This window comes from Camelus ferus, chromosome 33 (assembly GCF_009834535.1).
Source record: "Camelus ferus isolate YT-003-E chromosome 33, BCGSAC_Cfer_1.0, whole genome shotgun sequence".
In the NCBI taxonomy this organism is placed as follows: Eukaryota; Metazoa; Chordata; class Mammalia; order Artiodactyla; family Camelidae; genus Camelus; species Camelus ferus.
The window spans coordinates 16,551,977-16,571,180 of record NC_045728.1 but is presented as its reverse complement, the minus strand read 5'-3'; the positions used below and the strand labels follow the sequence as shown (position 1 = coordinate 16,571,180).

The following is a 19,204-nucleotide window of genomic DNA, read 5'->3' as shown; positions in this document are numbered from 1 at the left end:
CTTTGTGATCACCCTGGCCTGTCTTCAGCAAGAATCCTGTTAGGTCAGTTTGGCAAGAGTCCCCCTTACAGGGTTTGATGTTTCCTTTTAGTGTTTTTCTATCCATTGACACTCCTACCCTGTTCCCTGGCTATAAATCCCAGGTACCCATGTTGCATTCAGAATTGAGACTTGTTCTATACTGAGGTCTCTTGTCTTAATTGCAATAGTCCTGAATAAAATCTGTTTTTATTCATTCATTCATTCATTCATTCACTCATCTTGCTTTAAGTACTGTCTGGCTCTGGTTTTATTTAACACCAGTTCTTTCTCTTGGTGCAGAGCATACCTGGTATGTGTGCGTGTGTGCACATGTATAGTGTACAAACTTCTACAGATAAAAGTAGAACAAAGAATGGGGAGGTGGAAAAGGAGTGCAGCCATTGAATCCTCCATGTCACATCGGGGTTGTATTATGAGTCCTCCAAGGTCAGTATAAAACTGCAGAAACCCAATATGAAATTGTAAAAGCCCAAAGCAAATGATATATGGATAGGTTCTTACTGTAGCTGAACTGAAGATAGGTCCATGTCCCCAGGAGATACCCATCTTGTCTTGAACCATTTCATGCGTGGGTTCTTCAGTTCGTACATGACACTGTTCGTACAATTCTTGTCTACATCTTTCCAGAAGCCGACTGGGTGCATGTTGTACATTGCTCGGAGGATCACAGCTTCAGTGTTGTCAGTCACAGGCACTATTACTGGTAGGAATTGATAAGGAAACAATGAACCATCTGTGCCGTAAGACAAGAGATGAGGGTCATGAAATCAAAGTGAAGTGTGAAAAAAGAAATTTACAAATATTATGTACATATAGTAAGGTCCCACTTTTATAAAAGAAGTTGCAGAAAATCTGGAAGGGAATAAATACATCAAGATATTATCTATGGTGATATCTTGGTAGTGGGATGATAAATGATTTTTATTTCCCCCCTAGCTGTTTTTGTGTGTGTCTATTTTCCAAGTTTCTCAAGTAAAAGGTTAAGAAGGTGGACAAAAGAAGACCTATACTCTGCTTTGCTACATACATCTCAAGATGAGAGCTCTGCCCTTCTCTCAGGGGGAGTGGAGTGTGGGGAGAGATGGGGTCGATGCCTGTGAAAGGGTGAAGTGGATTCCCCTGGGAAGTGCTTCATGAAATAAGGGACCATTACTGCCAAGTCAAAGCCAAACCCATTGTTTTTTGTTTTTTTTTTTTTTTTTTGGTCCCAGAAATGCTGATGTTCTTGGTCTCTGTTGTTGAGGCTGAGGGAAGAAGGAGGCAGGGCCTCTGATCCCCAAAGGCACTAATCTAAGTACATGTCAAATAACCACTCAGGGTTCCCTGAACCCTCTAGTCTGATGACCTAGGTTAGTACGCGCTCACGGGGACCCCGCTGACACTTGTTAGTTCCACTGGTTACTTTCAGCATTCTAACGTGTAATGGGTAGGGGATTTCAAGAGAATATTCCAGTTTGTCCATTTCCTCCCTTAGAAGATCCTTTCTGAACAAATCTCTCAGTGCTCAGGTGGTAGTCTTTAGGGCCCTCTCAGCCACCCAAAACTCCTTCAAAGTCTTCTCCTTCCCAAAGCAAAGAAAACTGACTGTGTAGCAGAATAGGATCAGACAGTCCTGGATCTGAATTGTAGTTCTAACATTTAAGGACAGGTCACTTAGCCTCTGATCCTTGGTTTCTTTACTGTTCATCACTCACTCCCCAAATATTTACTGAGAGCCCACTTTGCACGAGGGTTGGTTCTATGTCTGAGGATAACGACCTTATCCCTCACTGTATGAACATTAAGATACGTTATCTTGAAAGTTTCCTGGGAAGAGTAACGGGAAGTGTGTAAAGACTTGAATCTGGGTGGGTGTCAGATAAATCTCGATTGCTGTTTTTAGTATGAAACTTTTCTCTGTTCTGTTTGTTTGTTTGTTTTTGCCAGTCAAGGTATCTGAGCCAGATCCCCGGGGCCCTGACTTGCTCAGCCAGAACCTGGCATCTGTCCTGGATGTGTGCACGATGGTGAGGTGGATGGTGACAAGGGACGGTGTCATGCAGATAGTCATCAAACCTGTCAGCTCTCCCATGGGCATGCTCCTGCCTCTGTCCTGTGTTCTGTTCCCTGCTCCCTGGCTTACATGCTCTGTTCACTCCTCCTGGCCTCCACAGTCTCCTCCCTCCAGGCTGCAACCAGATCAGATTTCCCCAGCCAACACTTCCATCAGGACCCACAGCTGTCGAAAACCTTCAAAGTGCCCGTGTATTTCAGAGCCTCTAAACATTTCTGGTTCTACATTCCTGCTTCTGTTCTGTCAGTTGCAGTACACATGGCTCTCATGAGCCTCATTACCCGGCGCACTCTGCTGTTCGCACCCCCACTCCAGGGGTGGCCGTCTTCTCTGGTTCTGCAGACGCACCTGGTTCGCCTGCCCCTGGCCTTTGCTCATGTCGGGGGCCCGTCTGGAATCCTTCCTTCCTTCTCATCACTTATCCCAGCCCCACTTACTCTCCAAGATCCCGCCTCTGGGCCAATTCAGCCCTCTTGCCCTCTCACTCCTGAATCATTGATTCATTTATTTATGTTTACTTGCGTTGAGGACTTAATTATGTTCTGGCTTGTACTATATGCTGTCATTTCATCTGTGTCAGTATCTGGCTATCCCCAGTGCTGGGCACCTGGAGGGCACTAAATCACTATTCATAAATTGATGTTAAAAAAAAAAGTTTGTGCATCCGATGTTGTTTAGTGCCTTAATGATGAGGGTTCAGGGAAAAGGGCAAGCAAGTTACATTTCTGTTGCCCATGGAAGTTAAGCAGCGGTGGCAGGCGCTTACCCGGGACAGTTGTAATAGGAATGCTACTGCATTACGAGTTTCTTTGACTGATACCAAGGCATACCCAGAGAACCTGTTCTAAGATATTGTCTTAGCTGCACTTTTGTCTTGGAAACTGCCAAGCCGTTTATACATGTTGCTTATACCAATGATAAGACAAATCCTGAAATTAAAAAGAAAATTCAACATTAAAATCAGGGGAAGTGGTTGGCCTGTGTGGGCATTTACTCAGTCTCCGCAATAGTCTGAGTCCCAGCCAGGTCCGATAATTTCAGTCTGCCAGGAAATCATGTAGCCTGTTGTGTAATTCCAGGTGTGGGATCAGGCCCTTCACATCTCCCAGGGCACAGGATTTTGAGTCTCAACTTAAATCCTTCCTTTAGCGAGTCAGTTTATCCCAGAGCGTTAGCACACTTCTTTCTGAGATGAAATCAGATGAGGTTTCGGGGAGTGCATGGCACATAGTAGCCATTCAGTGAACCGTGGTCCTCTCCTCCTTCTGCTTCCTAAAACTGCTCCAACCAACACCTCTGTAAATGCTGTGATTTCTCTTCTCATCTAGCATGGTCCCCTCAAGGGGTTTGGTGTGTTGGCTTTTGATTCTTCTTGTGTCTTCCTACTTTAAGGAGGCTCCACTGCCCCCCCCATCTTCCCAATATAGGTTTCTTTCTCTTCCATTTCAGCCACAAAATCCATCACTTCGTGATATGTTATCTTAAGTCAGAGATCTGAGGTGTCTTTTGCAGTAGTCCCTCAGACCACCCAGGTCCTTCCCTGTATACAACATCACACAAGATGGTCCTCATCTTGAATAGAAGGTTATCTTCCCTGTCCTGGTTAGGAGAAGACCCACTGTCTGCAGGAGAGGGACATAGGGAGCCCCATCCCAACTGAGACACTTAGTGATAGTCCCCGTGAGAAAATGGAAACCAGGACAAGCCAGGATGAGTGTGGGAAGGCAGGCCATAGCCACGCTTATGCTGAAGCCTGCAGTGTGTAGAGCATGGGTGTGAGCATCCTTATGTTCTCCCAGTTCTAAGCCAGGTAGGGTAATATGGCAGACAAGAAGGTAGGCTCTGAAGCTGGGCAGCCTGGCTGGATAAAGCTGGACAAATCTTGGGTGTTTTTGAGGTTCAAATATTAGCTGCTAACTGCTAGTGACCTTGGGTAAAACTTTAACTTCCCTGTGCCTTAGTTCTTACCTGCAAAATGGGGCAGACAATAGCATTTGCCCTTGGATCAGCCCACAGCACAATAAGACATCTTAGCTCTCATTACTGTAATTGAGAGGCAAATCGTGTCTTGGCTACGAGCAGGGTCTCTGAGGGCCTGGTCCATCACTCAAGTAGCTGTGACCTAGCGAGGTACTAACAGCTCTGCCTGTGTTTTCTCATCTACAAACTGGGAATGACAACATTAACTACCTTGAAGGTTGAGGAGGACTCAATGCACTAGTCCCTGTAAACAGCCACATTAAATTTGTTATTATTAAGAAAGTCATTAGACAGCACTTGCCTTGACATGTAGGCTTGACTGATCCCAAAGGAATATTCATAAAATATTTCTAAGCACCTCAAAAAAGCCCCGGATTAGGAACAAAAAGAGTAAGATCTGCGAGCCAGCCAGCTCTGCTGCTTACTAGCCGTGAGACCCCGGGAAAGCCATTTCACTTCTCTCAGCTTCAGGCTCATACGTGCGTTGGGAGAGTAATTCCCTCCCTGTCTAGCTCACCAGATTTTTCACCCATAGCCTAAATGTGAGCAGTGCCTCCTAATGTTGAGCAGTATACAGTCATCCATGGTGGCACTGCTTATCAAGTGGATGGAAAAGAGCTGCCAACTGCGGTGCATTTATTATCCCTGAAAATAACACAGATGACCCCCACCGCTGCCCGACACAGGCTGTTGTAACCTTGTTTTGGAGAACGCCCAACTTATTGAAGTGAGACAACTTGCCGCAGTTGTGCCCTCGCTGGGACTCAGGTACACTGAGATCTGGGACATACTCAAGATCACACAGGGAACGTGCAGAGGCCGTCCCAGCCCACCCATTCTCTTCCATGTTCTCATCCTCCCTGTTTCTGTGTCCCATCTGGGTGAAAAACACGTGCTTTGCTTGTGTAGTTGAAAGCAGGGATGGAAGGGGGTACGCCCAGTATTCTGGCTTCCTCACCTCAGAGAACCAAGGACAGCAGAGAAGATGGCTTCTACTCACCTGTGTACATTGTGTTGCTTTTATAGCTCTTTGGGAAGGCCTGGACTCCCCCGTCAGTGGCACCGATGATGTTACTCAGTGTTATGCAGTTGCCGATAGGATACTGACACTTGGCAGAAGGAAACAGCAGTCCGAGGCACAGAGACAGCACCAGGGGCAGCAGTGGGGAACCAAGGACTGCCATGGTCTTGGTCTGTTTGGAAACTGCTGGACCTGGGACTGGTTAAGATGTACGACTCACCTGTTTATATGCTCTGGGCTGGATCTTCTGGGTGACGTCATACAGGCAAATCTCCCTTCCACTCCTCCCTAAAATGAACTGGCTTCTGGAATTTGGCCTAAGTTATCACTAGGAATGAATCTCCCTGTATCTGTCACCATGATCCTTTATCAGTTCCAGATTGGCCCAGGACGGGGAATGTACTGGTCATGGACTTATTTTGTATCTCCATCACCTCAGCATTTGGTATGTGAAGAAAGCCATGAGAAGGGTGAATGCCAGCAAAGTGAAATCCAGAGTTGAGTAATCATCTCATACCTGGCCTGCTTAGACTCTCCACTCTTTTCCCTGTGGGAAACTCAGGTATAAAAGCCCTTTTTCTCATGGAGCATTATGTATCCTTTTCCAGTTCTTCTTAATCGAACATGTCCCCTCACCCGGTTCATTTTGTGACTAGCACCAAACTGGAAAGACTGTGTTTCTGGATTTATATTTATTTCCTTGGAAACAAATGACTTTGTTCCTTCTTGCTCCTGCCTGACAATTTCCACTATAAACACCATAACACAAAGAAACTACTGGAAAAAATCAGAAAGTGTATTTTCTCATATTTCTTCTGTGATTTTAACGCACTCACTGAAGGAGAAAAGAGGAAAGAAGTATTCTATTTTCTGAATAGAAAGAAAACAAAAACAAGTAGAATTGAATCAAAAGGATATTTATATATGTTTCTTCAAGAGATGTATTTACGAAATAGGAAGTAAGGACCTCTGAAGAAAAATGTTTGTTTAAGAAAAATGGCTAGATCTCACTGAGCACATTAAGCATCGTGACATTCTAACTTGCCCTGTCCCCATCCCTGTCACCTTACCTCTTTAAGTAGCTTTAGAAACCAACAACCTTGCAACTCTGGTAGCCTTGAAGACCGTCAAACTAGTAGCCAAAGGGGAAGGGACAGAATGGGTTTGGAGGTCACCCCAAAGCCTCATTTCCAGAAAACTGTCAACGTAACCTGTCCACAAATTGCTTTCAGAACTTGTTCTTTGCAAAGAGACTTATTGCTAGGGTATTTGTTGAAAATAATCAGTGAGGAGTTTTTAACAGTGCATCTGCCTGAAGCAGTGGTTGCAACTGGGACTAACAAAAAATGTAAAAGAAAATACTGGGGAATGAGATCTTGGTTGGGAGATTCGGAAAGCTCTGGAACGCTCTGACAAATTCCTGGGAATCTGAAAGATCATGTGCATGTACGGGGCTATACACGTGCCCAGAAAAGACCTGAGAAGCCCTTATCTCTCATCTTTGGCTGAGCTTGCAGCACTATGCAAGTAAAAAATGTAGGCTAAGGCAGAATTTTAAAATGCTTATGTAACCAGTGATGGCATGCCCCAGAATTCATGCAGAGAGGAACGTGGCAAATGTTGGGAGACTTATTGATTCAAGGCATTTATGAAATCTCTGATTATTCATTAGGTTGCCACTAAGCTAACTGAGGAGAGATTTCAGTGGCCACACATGATAAGAAATATTGACTTCACACAATTAATTCATAAAATTTGCTGAACAGACAGCAGAAGCAGCAACAACAAGCAATAACAACCAGAGGAAACTACAGCCAACCCTGGGGGGAAGGGAATCTGGTGTGCAGAGTGATCACATTGTATTTTCCAAATTTTCAACACTTAATAAAAATTATAAGACATACAAGAAATAAGAAAGTATGGTCTGTGTACAGGAAACGACTTCTGGTCGGTAGAAACTGTCCCAGAGGAATTCCAGATCTTGGATTTACTAGAAAATAACATTAGCTAAATTATTATAAATATGCTCAAAAAACTAGAAGAAGCCATGCTTAAAAGATGAAAGGAAAGTATCAGAATGATGTCTCACTAAGTAAAGAATATCCATAAAGGAACAGAAATGAGAAAAAGGACCAAACAGTAAATTTGTAGTTGAAAACTATAAGTGAAATGAAAAGTTCACTAGAAGGACTTAAGAGACTTTAACAACAGATTTGAACTGGCAGAAGAAAGTATCAGTAAACTTGAAAATATTCAGTAAAGACACTGAGTAAGTGTAACAAAACAAGTGCAAGACTTGTATACTGACAACTCCAACAAAGGACTCATAATTTCCAAAATGATCTTGAAACAAAAACAAAGCTGGAGGACTCACACTTACACATTTTAAAACTTACTACAAAGCTGCTGTAATCAAGACAGCGTGGAAAGATGGTGGAGTAGAAGGACAAGGAGCTCACCTCCTTTCATGGGCACACCAAGATTACAGCTATGTACAGAGTAATTATTGATGAGAAAGACTGAATGCTACCGGAAAAGATCTCCCACAACTAGCGATATAAAGAAGAAACCACAAGCAGATGAGTTGGAGGGGAGGAGTCGTGAAGACCCTTGCCCCAGAGAGAATAACGACAATTGCAGATCTCCTCAAGGAGTGAGGGGTCTGAGCCACACATTGGGCTCCCCAGCCTGGAAGTCTTGCACTGGGAAGACAAGCCCTCAGAACATTTGGCTTTGAAGGCCAGCAGGGCTTACTGTCAGGAGAGCAAGAGGGCTAGGGGAAATAGAGACTCCACTCCGAAAGGGTGCACACAAAATCTCACATGCTCCAGGACCCAGGGCAGAAGCAGTGATTTGAAAGGAATGGGTCAGATCCACCCAGTGATCTTGGAGAGTCTCCTGGAGAGGCAGGAGGCAACTGGAGTCCGTTCTGGGGGCAGACACTGGCCGAAGCCATTTCTGGGAGCTTGCTGTGCTATATGGACACTGGTACTGGCCGACACCCTTGTGGAATCCTCCCTCTAGCTTGTTAATGCCAGGACCTGACTCTACCCAGCAGCCTTTTGCACTAATCCTGGGACACCTCAGGCCAGGCAACTACCTAGGTGGGGGCACAGCCCCACCTACCAGCAGGCAGGCTTCTTTAAGACCTTCAGAGCCCACAGCCATTCCTGGACAGGGCTGTGTCCACCAGAGGGTCCAGGACCTGGCCCTACAGGTCAGTGCACAGGCACTAACCTGGGAAGCCCAGGGCTCTGCAGCCAGAGATCTCAGGGCACAAGAAAGGACCCAAGTCAATAAAATGAGAAATGAAAAAGAAGTTACAACCAACACCACAGAAATACAAATGATCCCAAGAAATCACTACAAATAACCACATGCCAATAAAATGGGCAACCTAGAAGAAATGGACAAATTCCCAGAATGTAGAGTCTCCGAAGCTTGAACCAAGGTGAAATAGGAAACATGAACAGACAAATTACAAGTAATGAAATTGAATCAGGAATTAAAAAAAAAAAACCAAAAAACTCCTAACAAAATAGTCCAAGACCAGATGGCTTCACAGGTGAATTCTACGAAACATTTGGAGAAGATTTCACACTTAGATCCTTCTTAAATGATTGCAAAAAATTGCAGAGAAATGAATGCTTCTGAATTCATTTGACAAGACCAGCATTACCCCGATACCAAAACCTGCTGACGATATCAAAGAAAAAGAGAAGTACTGGCCAATATCACTGATGAACATTGACGCAAAAAATCCTCAACAAAAGTTTAGGGAACCAGATGCAACAATACATTAGGAGGATCGCACACCATAGTGAAGTGGAATTCATTCCAGGGATGCAAAGAGAATTCAATATCTGCAAATCAATCCATGTGATACAGCACATTAAAAACTGAGCTGTACACTGGAATGTGACACAACATTGTAAAATGACTATAACTCACGAAAAATGTTTAAAAATATAAAAAAATGAAGATTAAAAATCATGTAATCATCTCAATAGGTAACAAAAATCTTTTGAAAAAAATTCAACATCGATTTGTGATAAAAACTCTCCACAAAGTGGGTATGGAGGAATCATACTTTAACATAAGAAAGACCATGTATGAGAACCCCACAGCTAGTATCACACTGAATGGTGAAAAGCTGAAAGCACTTCCTCCAAGATCAGGAACAAGACAAGAATGTCCAATCTCACCACTTTTATTCAGCATAGTATTGGAAGTCCTGGCCCCAGAAATCAGAGAAGAAAAAGAAATTCAAATCAGAAGGGAAGAAGTAATACTCACTATGTATAATATGTTTGCCAATAACGTGATACTATACATAGAAAATCCTAAAGACGTCAGCAGAAAACTACCAGAACTCATCAATGAATTCAGCAAAGTTGCAGGATACAAAATTAATACAGAGAAATCTGTCACATTTCTATACACTAACAATGAAGTATCAGAGAGAGAAATTAAAAAAGCAATCCCATTCATAATCACATCAAAAAGAATAAAATACCTGGGAATAAAATAACCAAGGAAGTAAAAGACCTGTACTCAGAAAACTATAAGATACAGAGGAAAAATTGATTGAAAAAAATGGAAAATTGATGAAAAATGCAAGATGAGAAAAAACAACTCAATTAAAAATTGGGCAGAGGACCTGAATGGGCATTTTCCCAAAGAAGACATACAGATGGGTGACAGGGAAATGAAAAGACACTCAACATTGCTGATCAGAGAAATTCAAATCAAAAGCACAATGAGATATTGCCTCACACCTGACAGAATGGCTGCCATCAAAATGACCACAAATAACAAATGTTGATGAGGATGTGGAGAAAAGGGAACTGTACACTGTTGACAGAATTGTAAATTGGTGTAGCCGCAGTGGAAAACAGTATGAAAGTTTCTTAAAAAACTGAAAATAGAACTACCATATGACCCAGGAATTCCACTCCTGGGTATATGTCCAAAAAGCCCCAAAACACTAGTTTGAAAAGATACATACACCCCAATGTTCATAGCAGAATTATTTACAATAGCCAAGACTCTGAAGCAACCTAAGTGTCCATCAACAGATGAATTGATAAAGAAGATGAGGTGTATATACACAATGGAATACTACTCAGCCATAAAAAGGATGAAATTTTGCCATTTGCAACAACATCATGGACCTCATTATGCTTAGTGAAATAAATCAGAGAAAGACAAACACTATATGTTATCACTTATATGCAGAATCTAAAAAAACCCCAAGTGAATGAGTATAACAAAACAGAAACAGACTCACAGATATAGAGAATAAAGTAGTAGTTATCAGTGGGGAGAGGGGGAGGGGAGGGGCACGATAGGGGTAAGGGATTAAGAGGTACAAAGTACTATGTATAAAATAAATAAGCTACAGGGACATACTATATAGCATAGGGAATAAACCAATACTTTACAAAAGCTTTAAATGGAGTATAGTGTAAAAAAAATTGTGAATCACTATGTTGTACACCTGAAACTAATTGCAAATCGACTGTACCTTAATTTAAAAAAAAGACATTGTGGTACTGCCATGAAGATAGACTTGTAGATCAATGAAACAGAGCTGCAAGGCCAGAAATAAACTCATATATGTACGATGAACTTTTTTTGTCATTTAAAGATAAATTTTATTACATAAAGATTAAACCTCTGTTGCAAGGAGATTCATATCAGATTAAACAAATTTTTCCAATGACTCTGAAGAAATGAAATTTACTAAATATATCTTTGAAAGTGTTTTTGCTTCAGGTTGCTACAAAAAGGAGTGAAAGTTATTTTGAATGCTAGAATTAAAACAATTTGCTACCATATTGGTCCAATGACTCCTTTTATGAAATTAGGAATTCTTATGAAATCATAAATTTGTATGCTTGGAAACACTGTCATACTCCACTTTGGCTTGAAAGTTATAAATTCTTCTACCCATCATATTCTTTTTTAAAAAACTACTTTTAAAGATTGATGTATAGTTGACTTACAAAGTTATACTAGTTTCAAGTGTACAACATAGTGATTCAGTGTTTTTATAGATTACTCTATGATTAACTGATTTTTGACAAGGGTGCCAAGATAGTTCAATCAGGGAGAAACAGTCTTTTCAATAAATAGTGCTGGGAAAACAAGATACTCACATGCAAAAGAGTGTAATTGGACCCCTCTGTCACACCATATAAAAATTAACTCAAGGTGGACCAATGACTTAAATGCTTTAAAACCCTAGCAAAAACTTAAGTATAAATGTTTATGGCTTTGGATTAAGCAACAGTTTAATAGGTATAATGCATAAAACAAAAGCAACCAAAGGAAAAATAGATAAGTTGGACTTTATCAAAACTAAAATCTTTTGTTCTTCAAAGGACAACTATCAAAGTGAAAAAATAACCCAAATAATGGGAGAAAATATTTGCAAATTATATTTCTGAGAAGGGCCTAGTATCCAGAATATACAAAGAACACTTACAACTCAACAATAAATAGACAAATATCCCAATTTTAAAATCTGAATACTTTCTCCAAAGTAGATATATAAATGGTAAAGAAGTATAATATGAATATGACGTAGCTTTCAAAAAAAGGTAAATAAGCACATGAAAAGACTCAACATTAATAGTCATTAGGAAAATGCAAATCAAAACTAGAAAGAGATACCACTGTGTAGAGATGCTACCCTCACAGCCACTAGGGTCACATATGTCACTGAAGTTGGCATCTTGGAATTTAGCATAGCCATTAAAAGAAAACTTTGTTACGTATTACTGGAAATACCATGTTTTGTTTTGGTTTTATGTTATATTATGAATATTATACACATTTTACCCATCTTTCTTAGTGGAGATTACCATTAGGGGAAAACTGACCAGTTTGCACTCGAGAAAAATTAAAATTGAGAAAATGTTCCCCTTATATCTGGCTTCGAAAACATACACACTCTCACCATTCCATTGATTTTATTAATGCTCCCATAAATGAATAAAATTAGATGACATTTTCTATATTTTAAATTGATCACTCATTAAAGACATATTTGAATTTAACACATTCATTATTCTTGTTTGAGGTATAGTTTATTTGGTATAACACAGAAAATAATGCCTTTATACCATGATCTTTCCCATCCTTGACTCCTCAAGACCTGGTACATTCTTATTTTCTTGCCCTTCAAATGCTACTGGTGTTGTATCTAAATAAAAGTTTAGATTGGCTGTGTAACTGGCTGTGAACAGGAGCCAAAAATCTAGGTCTAAGTAGTTACAAAAAGCCTAATTTGTGTCCTGAGACACACAGTTGAACACCACTGAATGGACTGTTCCCCTCACCAAGTGACCCTCAGGTCTCCGTTTTGGTCTGAAGGAGTGGGAGTGGAGTTGTACATCCGAGAACGTAAAGCCTTTGTTCACGTGTGTCAGATTCCTGGCTTGGAACTGAACAAAGAAGGATGCAGTGGCAGCAGAAGCAAGTGTTCCCGTAGCGTCCTTTCTAGAAGAGGAGTTTGCTGGTGAGGAAAACGAGCAGGAGCTGAATGGCATATCTGATGGGGCCGAGGAAGGCTGTGTTGGCCAAACTATTGGCTGTGGTTTGGGCTGTGGCTGAGGTTCGGGCTGTGGTATGGGTTGTGGGTGTGGTATGGGGAGTGGCTGTGGTATGAGTTTTGGGTGTGGTACGGTTTTTGAATGTGGTACGGGTTGTGGCTGTGGTACGAGGTGTGGTTGTCGTTGGTTCTGGGGTTGTGGCTGCCAGTTTGCGGGTTGTGGATGATGGTTTGCGGGGTGTGGATGCCGATTTGCGGGGTGTGGATGATGGTTTGCGGGGGGTGGCTGCCGGTTTGCGGGGTGTGGATGCCATTTTGGGGGGTGTTGCTGCCGGTTTGCGGGGTGTGGCTGCCAGTTTGCGGGGTGTGGCTGTCGGTTTGCGGGGTGTGGCTGCCGGTTTGCGGGGTATGGATGCCGGTTTGGGGGTGTTGCTGCCGGTTTGCGGGGTGTGGCTGCCAGTTTGCGGGGTGTGGCTGCCGGTTTGCGGGGTGTGAATGCCGGTTTGCGGGGTGTGGATGCCGGTTTGCGGGGTGTGGATGCCGGTTTGCGGGGTGTGAATGCCATTTTCGGTGGTGTTGCTGCCAGTTTGCGGGGTGTGGCTGCCGGTATGCGGTTTGTGGGTGCCGGTTTGGGGATTCTGGCTGCCGTTTGGCGGTTTCTGGCTGCCGGTATGCCGATTCTGGGTGGGATTCTGAATGCCCGTATGGAGGATGTGACTGGTGGTATGGGGATTGGCAGTGCCGGTATGGGAACTGTGGCTGCCGGATTGCGGGTTGCGGCTTCTGGTTTGCAGGGTTCGGCTGGTTTTGGAGCTGGGGTTGTGATTGGCTTGGTTGTGGAGGTCGTGGTCATGGATGTAGTTTCAACTAGGAAAAAAAAAAAAAAAACAATGGCATCAGAACCTCTTTTGGGTGGCAGGTGCACACTGGAGAGAGGAGACTAATCTGATAGGATGCTGGAGCCAGAGTTCATGAGCAAAATTCAGTAAGCACTTCTCAAGGGCTCAGAGTGTGTAGAGGACGGGGAAACTAGGAGGGCACAGGATGTCAAGGAACGAAAAATAAGAAACAATCTACCCTTAAGCTCTGCACAGCCCTACAGGAGAAGGAACTTACACTGAATTTACATAACCACTGAGTTTGTTGTTAGGTGGGTAGTCTGCCCTCACATGTCCTCATGTTCTTAGTATTACATTGGATCAATCGGTGCAAACATGGTCCAGAGTGGTGCACTTTAATGCTTTTTCTTTTTTGGTCTTTGGTTTCTTTGCTCATTTCAAAGGTTGCGTGTAAAAGTCGTAAGAAATAGACAGCATCCAGACCCAAGGACGGCCACCTCTGCTTTAAAGTAAGTGGAAAGAGGCCCCGTCCAACCTGCGAATCTCTTTTTTGTGGTGTCTGAGAGACTGGTCATTTTCACATGCAGGGATCTGACCACATGTTAGCGTTTTGAGGTTGCCTGGCGGAGAAGCAGAGAAAGCCAAACCTGGGGGGTTGTCTGATCCTGGAAAACTAGAGCTTGGCCGTGACACCTCCAAGGGTCTGAGTGGACCACAGAGGGGACTATAAGGAAGAAGGCGGGAAATGTGCAGTGATTTGCTCCAGCCTGTGCACCCTGCCCCCCTGCAGGGTGCCTTCTAGTTCTGTGGCAGTATCTTATCTCGTGGAACATTTCCCCAGGGCAGGTGTTCCTCTAGGCCACCCCTGAGCCAAAAGTCTGAACACAGCCACTTTCTTTTTCTCTCTGTCTCTTTTTTTAAAATCTGGATTTTATTAGCATGGAGCTAAGGAGTTCTGACCAGAAACAAACTTTTTTTTTTCTTTCCTACCATTTATACCAGTGTTCCTTTTGAAAATGTCCCGGAGAAAGAAAATAATGTCTGTCTTTTCACAGAGGGGAGACCACCAAGGAAACACTTAAGGCGTTCACATAATAGTTTCATTAGGCATAATCACTTTAACATTTGTTGTTGAAAATCGATAAGCCTTTGACCACATTTGCAATGCCTGACTGACAGGAAATTGAGCCGCATACTAGATGTACTTCAGAGTTTGGGGGCTCGTGAGGAAGATCTATTATCTGGTCGTGGAGAAGACTGATGTTTCTTACTCTTGGTTAAAGCCTGTATTTAAACACTTCACACACACACACACACACACACACACACACATACATGACTGTCTTTATAGTTTTCATGTCAGTCAAAGAAAAGTGGAAAAAAGTATAAGATGTGGACTTTGAGTCCTAGCTTTGCCATTTACTTTCTGTGTGGTCTTAAGCAAGTTACCAGTCTTTTCTGAACCTCAGTTCCTTGAATTTGTTTTAGCTCCCCAGAAAGAGGCAAGAGAGAAGCAAAGGGGCAGAGAAGGGAGACAAGGGACAAGGAGCCTCAGGATGGCTTGAAGTTGGGGACTGCAGCCTGGGAAAGGCCAGTGGGATTTCCTGGTGGTGGTGCTGGAGGCCAGAGGCTGCTCCGAGAACTAGTGAAATGATTGGTTTTCTGTGCTATCAACCCTTCTTTGTGCGAATCTCCCTTCTCATCCCATAAGCCCTTTGGTAACACCTGCTCCAGCGATGAAGGCTTTGTGTGAGTGGGAATTCTTTGTGGAAACCGAGGGAGCAGCCGACTCTCATAGCCACGTCTGTGTGGTGTTGACTGGAAACGGCTCCTGAGCCAGAGTCTGGAGTCAAGGTGACTGAGAGAATCAGAGTCCCCTCAGAACTGGCAGAAATGTTGGGGTGGGGAGGGGGATGGCTTTTGTTTTGCACAGGGCACAGGATAAGGGGCTGAGCTAATCTTATGCCGATCTCAAGGTGCTAGGAGCCTCAGCTGGTATCTGGGTGACACATGACTAGAAGACTCTGTTTTGCTAGGACACCCACAAAATAATTTTCCGGGCTGATTGATTTCACTGCCAGATACGGAAATAGGCTGCAGAGGAACTTACCTCTTCTCATCAGATCCTGGGAAGAAAATGCAGCCACTTTTTGCGAATCGACAGTGAAGGTTCTGTGGAGGGCAAATAAATGAGAGAGAATGGTGAGGAATTCACAAGTTCATTTCACAGTTGCTGCCTTCCCAGCAGACCCCAGCCCCTTAATTCCTGTTGTGCCTACATTCTCTACAGCACAATTAGCAGATCATTAAGTCCTGTCCTGCTCTATATTGTCTTGACTAAGATCCTCCCTGATCTTTCTCCAGACAAGGTAATGTCCATCCCCCACCCTCACCCACGCCAGCACCCTGAACTCCCCACAGGCTGGTATACACCTCTGGTCTTCGTTCAGGTTAGTCTTTCTGATCGTAATAATCCGGCCCAGGGAACATCTGCCTACAGACTCATCAGTAACCTCTGGGAAGGCATTTCTCCCTATCATCATGAACCCAGACAGATCTCCATCAGACAGACATGCCCCTGTGCTGCATTGCTTTGCCATCAGCCTCTCCGCGCACTGGAGGACCAGCTCCTTGAGGGCAGGTTCTGTTGTCCACAATGCCTGACACGTAGTGTCACAGGTACTTAATGGTCATTAAACGAGCTGTGCAGCTTGGTGTGTTGTTCTCCTGTCAGTGGGCCCGTTCAGTCTGTTGTTCATTTAACAGTTCGTGAGTGCACGACATGCCAGTCACTGTGCTTGGCGCTAAGGGGACGCTGGTGAACACTGGCATGCTTCTTTCCTTGATGGCTCTTAAAGTCTCTTTAGAGAGGGAGATTTTAAACAAATAATCGACCAACAAGTTAAGTAACTGATCACCATTGTGATACGTGCTCTGATGAAGCAGTGGAAGTTATGAGAGTGAGCAAACAGGAAGCCGGGAGTTGATCTGGGAGTATAGAGAATTCTTTCTGAGGAGGTGATGTCTAACCTCAGTATTTATTTCTCTGTGGGCCTTGCCTCCCTACACCTCACTGTGAAGTTCTGTGGGCAGGAACCTCTTCATATGCCCTTTTGTGCCCTACCCCACAGATGGGGCTCTCCCATCCTGTATGCTGCTCCCCTCCAGGTGTCAGTCTTGTCATACATGGTAAACAAGCAGAGGAGCCAGTGCACCATCGTGGTGTGAGTGAGGAGGGGTCTGGAGACTGCCCTGTCAGTGGGAATGTGTGTTTCCATTGCAGATTGTCACTCTGTGGTCTTTTATCTGTTGTTGCGTGGAGTGTGGAGGCCTTAAGGAGGTGAGATGAAAGGAAAGTCATTGCCCTCATGAGTCCTGACTGGCTTCTAAGAGCCTGCTGTCATTGTGAGGCTGGATTGTAGCAGCTTCCTTTGGATTCCACTCTTGCACGTCTCTCTGTGGGCATAACAGTTCCTCCTTCAGAGCCAGCTAGGTTCCACCAGGCCCAGGGCGTGGCAGCAGAGGGTGGGGTGGCTTGACTGCATCATTGTCTCCACTGTCCCTAGACACCTGGTGGCTGCTCGTGTCTGGACACGGCCCCGATGGTCAGACCTGCCCTTTCAGTACAAAACGGCAGTCAAAGTGTAAGGATCTCTCAACATTTGGTTCCTACAGTGAATTTGATAACAAATCCCTAGCTGGGAGGGAAGTTTGCTGTTGTTGTTGTTAGCATGTAACATGAGCCCTCAGGTGGCCTCACCGCGGAATCTGAATGTGTCCATTTTGTGTAACACTAGGAAGCCAGTTTTATTACACAATCATCACACTTTCTGCCAGCAAGCCACTTCCAAAATGCATGTGTTTTAAAAACATGATTCTCCATGTGGTGGTGAAACCAGGTCCACCTAAAAGTGAATTCCTCTGCCGAGTTTATGAGTAAACTCTCTGCTTAGAATGTTATCCTCTTTCTTATCCCCTGTTCCCCTGAGGATTGAGGAGCATCAAAGAAAAGGGGGAACTGAAACCAAGCAGGACCCTGCGGGGCCCTTCCTGGTACAAAAGCCCCTCTGTGTCTCCCCATTTCTTGTTTGTAGAAAAAAGCTTTAGTCTCCTAAGCTTTCCCTGAGTTCCAAAGAGTAGACTCAAGCAGTTACTAATGAGGGAAGTGAAGGAGTGCAGATACAAAGGAAAAGTAGTCAAGAAATAACAGTTCCGTGATAAAACAGAGTTCTGGCTCCTCCTCGAGGGTTATAGATTACAATGAGACACAGATCTTTGAGTTGTTTTGCAGGAAGTAAGACCCAGGTGGAGGACAGTGACTACATGCTGAGCATAAGCACAAAGACCCCAGACTGGTTGGGATCAGAAGACTGATGATTACAATTCATGAAACATCATCCTGTTACAACATCACCAACCAATCAGAAGAAAGTCATGGCCCCAGCAACCTCACCACAAATGTAGGCTTTAAAAGAGCTGCCCAGAAAGCTGATGGGAGCTCATGTCTTTTGAGCATGAGCTGCCCATTCTCCTTGCAGTAAATGCTGTACTTTCCTTCACCACAACCTGGTGTCAGTAAATTGAATTTGCTGCTCAGTGGGCAAGCGGATTCAAGTTTGACTTGGTAAAAATGGGGACCAAGAGCACCCCTCTCCCAGGTTCTTGGCCACAGGCAGTTTCTCTGCACCCTAGCTTAGCAAGGGCTCCTGGAGGACTGCATGGAGAAGGCAGAGAGGGGAGCTCCAAGGTGGCCAGGTGGCTTCAGTGCCAGAGTGTTTTTATTTTTAATTGTTTGTCACTGCTATTTGCCTTGCCTCGTCTGAAGTATTGTCTGCCCCAGACTAGCAGGAGTGAGTTGGGTTGTGGTGGGAAGGGATAAAGAGAATTTGAAACAAACAGGGTGCCAGTGACAAGGATTCTCTGCTTGACCAAAGTTTACTTGGACTCTGGAACCTTCTCCTAGGCCCATCTGTGTACTTCCTTGGAAAATCCAGTTTTAGCCAGAATCCTGTTAAGGCAGTATAGCACAAACCTCCCACCCTTGATATCTGATCACTTTTATTATCTGATTGAGTTTGTCATCCTCTACTTTGTCATCACCCTGGCCTGTCTTCAGCAAGAATCCTGTTAGGTCAGTTTGGCAAGAGTCCCCCTTACAGGGTTTGATGTTTCCTTTTAGTGCTTTTCTATCCATTGACACTCCTACCCTGTTCCCTGGCTATAAATCCCAGGTACCCATGTTGCATTCAGAATTGAGACTTGTTCTATACTGAGGTCTCTTGTCTTAATTGCAATAGTCCTGAATAAAATCTGTTTTTATTCATTCATTCATTCATTCACTCATCTTGCTTTAAGTACTGTCTGGCTCTGGTTTTATTTAACACCAGTTCTTTCTCTTGGTGCAGAGCATACCTGCTATGTGTGCATGTGTGCACATGTATAGTGTACAAACTCCTATAGATGAAAGTAGAACAAAGAATGGGGAGGTGGAAAAGGAGTGCAGCTACTGAAACCTCCACGTCACATCGGAGTTGTATTATGAGTCCTCCAAAGTCAGTATAAAACTGCAGAAACCCAATATGAAATTGTAAAAGCCCAACGTAAATGATATATGGATAGGTTCTTACTGTAGCTGAACTGAAGATAGGTCCATGTCCCCAGGAGATACCCATCTTGTCTTGAACCATTTCATGCGTGGGTTCTTCAGTTCG

The 19,204-nt window shown here is 43.8% G+C and overlaps 1 protein-coding gene across 1 annotated transcript; it reads right to left on the bottom strand.

Moving 5' to 3' along the window:
• Positions 1-298: 298 nt before the first annotated feature.
• On the bottom strand, positions 299-5,452 carry LOC102508999 (placenta-expressed transcript 1 protein-like). Its single transcript, XM_032472773.1, has 2 exons — positions 5,076-5,452; positions 299-742 (listed from the first exon to the last, which is right to left on the bottom strand). Exons 1-2 carry the CDS (start codon positions 5,257-5,259, stop codon positions 540-542), a joined length of 387 nt encoding a protein of 128 aa, XP_032328664.1. The 5' UTR covers positions 5,260-5,452; the 3' UTR covers positions 299-539.
• Positions 5,453-19,204: the final 13,752 nt, after the last annotated feature.

Coding starts and splice junctions, on each gene's coding strand:
- LOC102508999 (XM_032472773.1), bottom strand. CDS start 5,259: ATGGCAGTCCTTGGTTCCCCACTGCTGCCCCTGGTGCTGTCTCTGTGC. Junction 743..5,075: donor AAGCAACACAATGTACACAG/GTGAGTAGAAGC, acceptor AATTCCTACCAG/TAATAGTGCCTGTGACTGAC.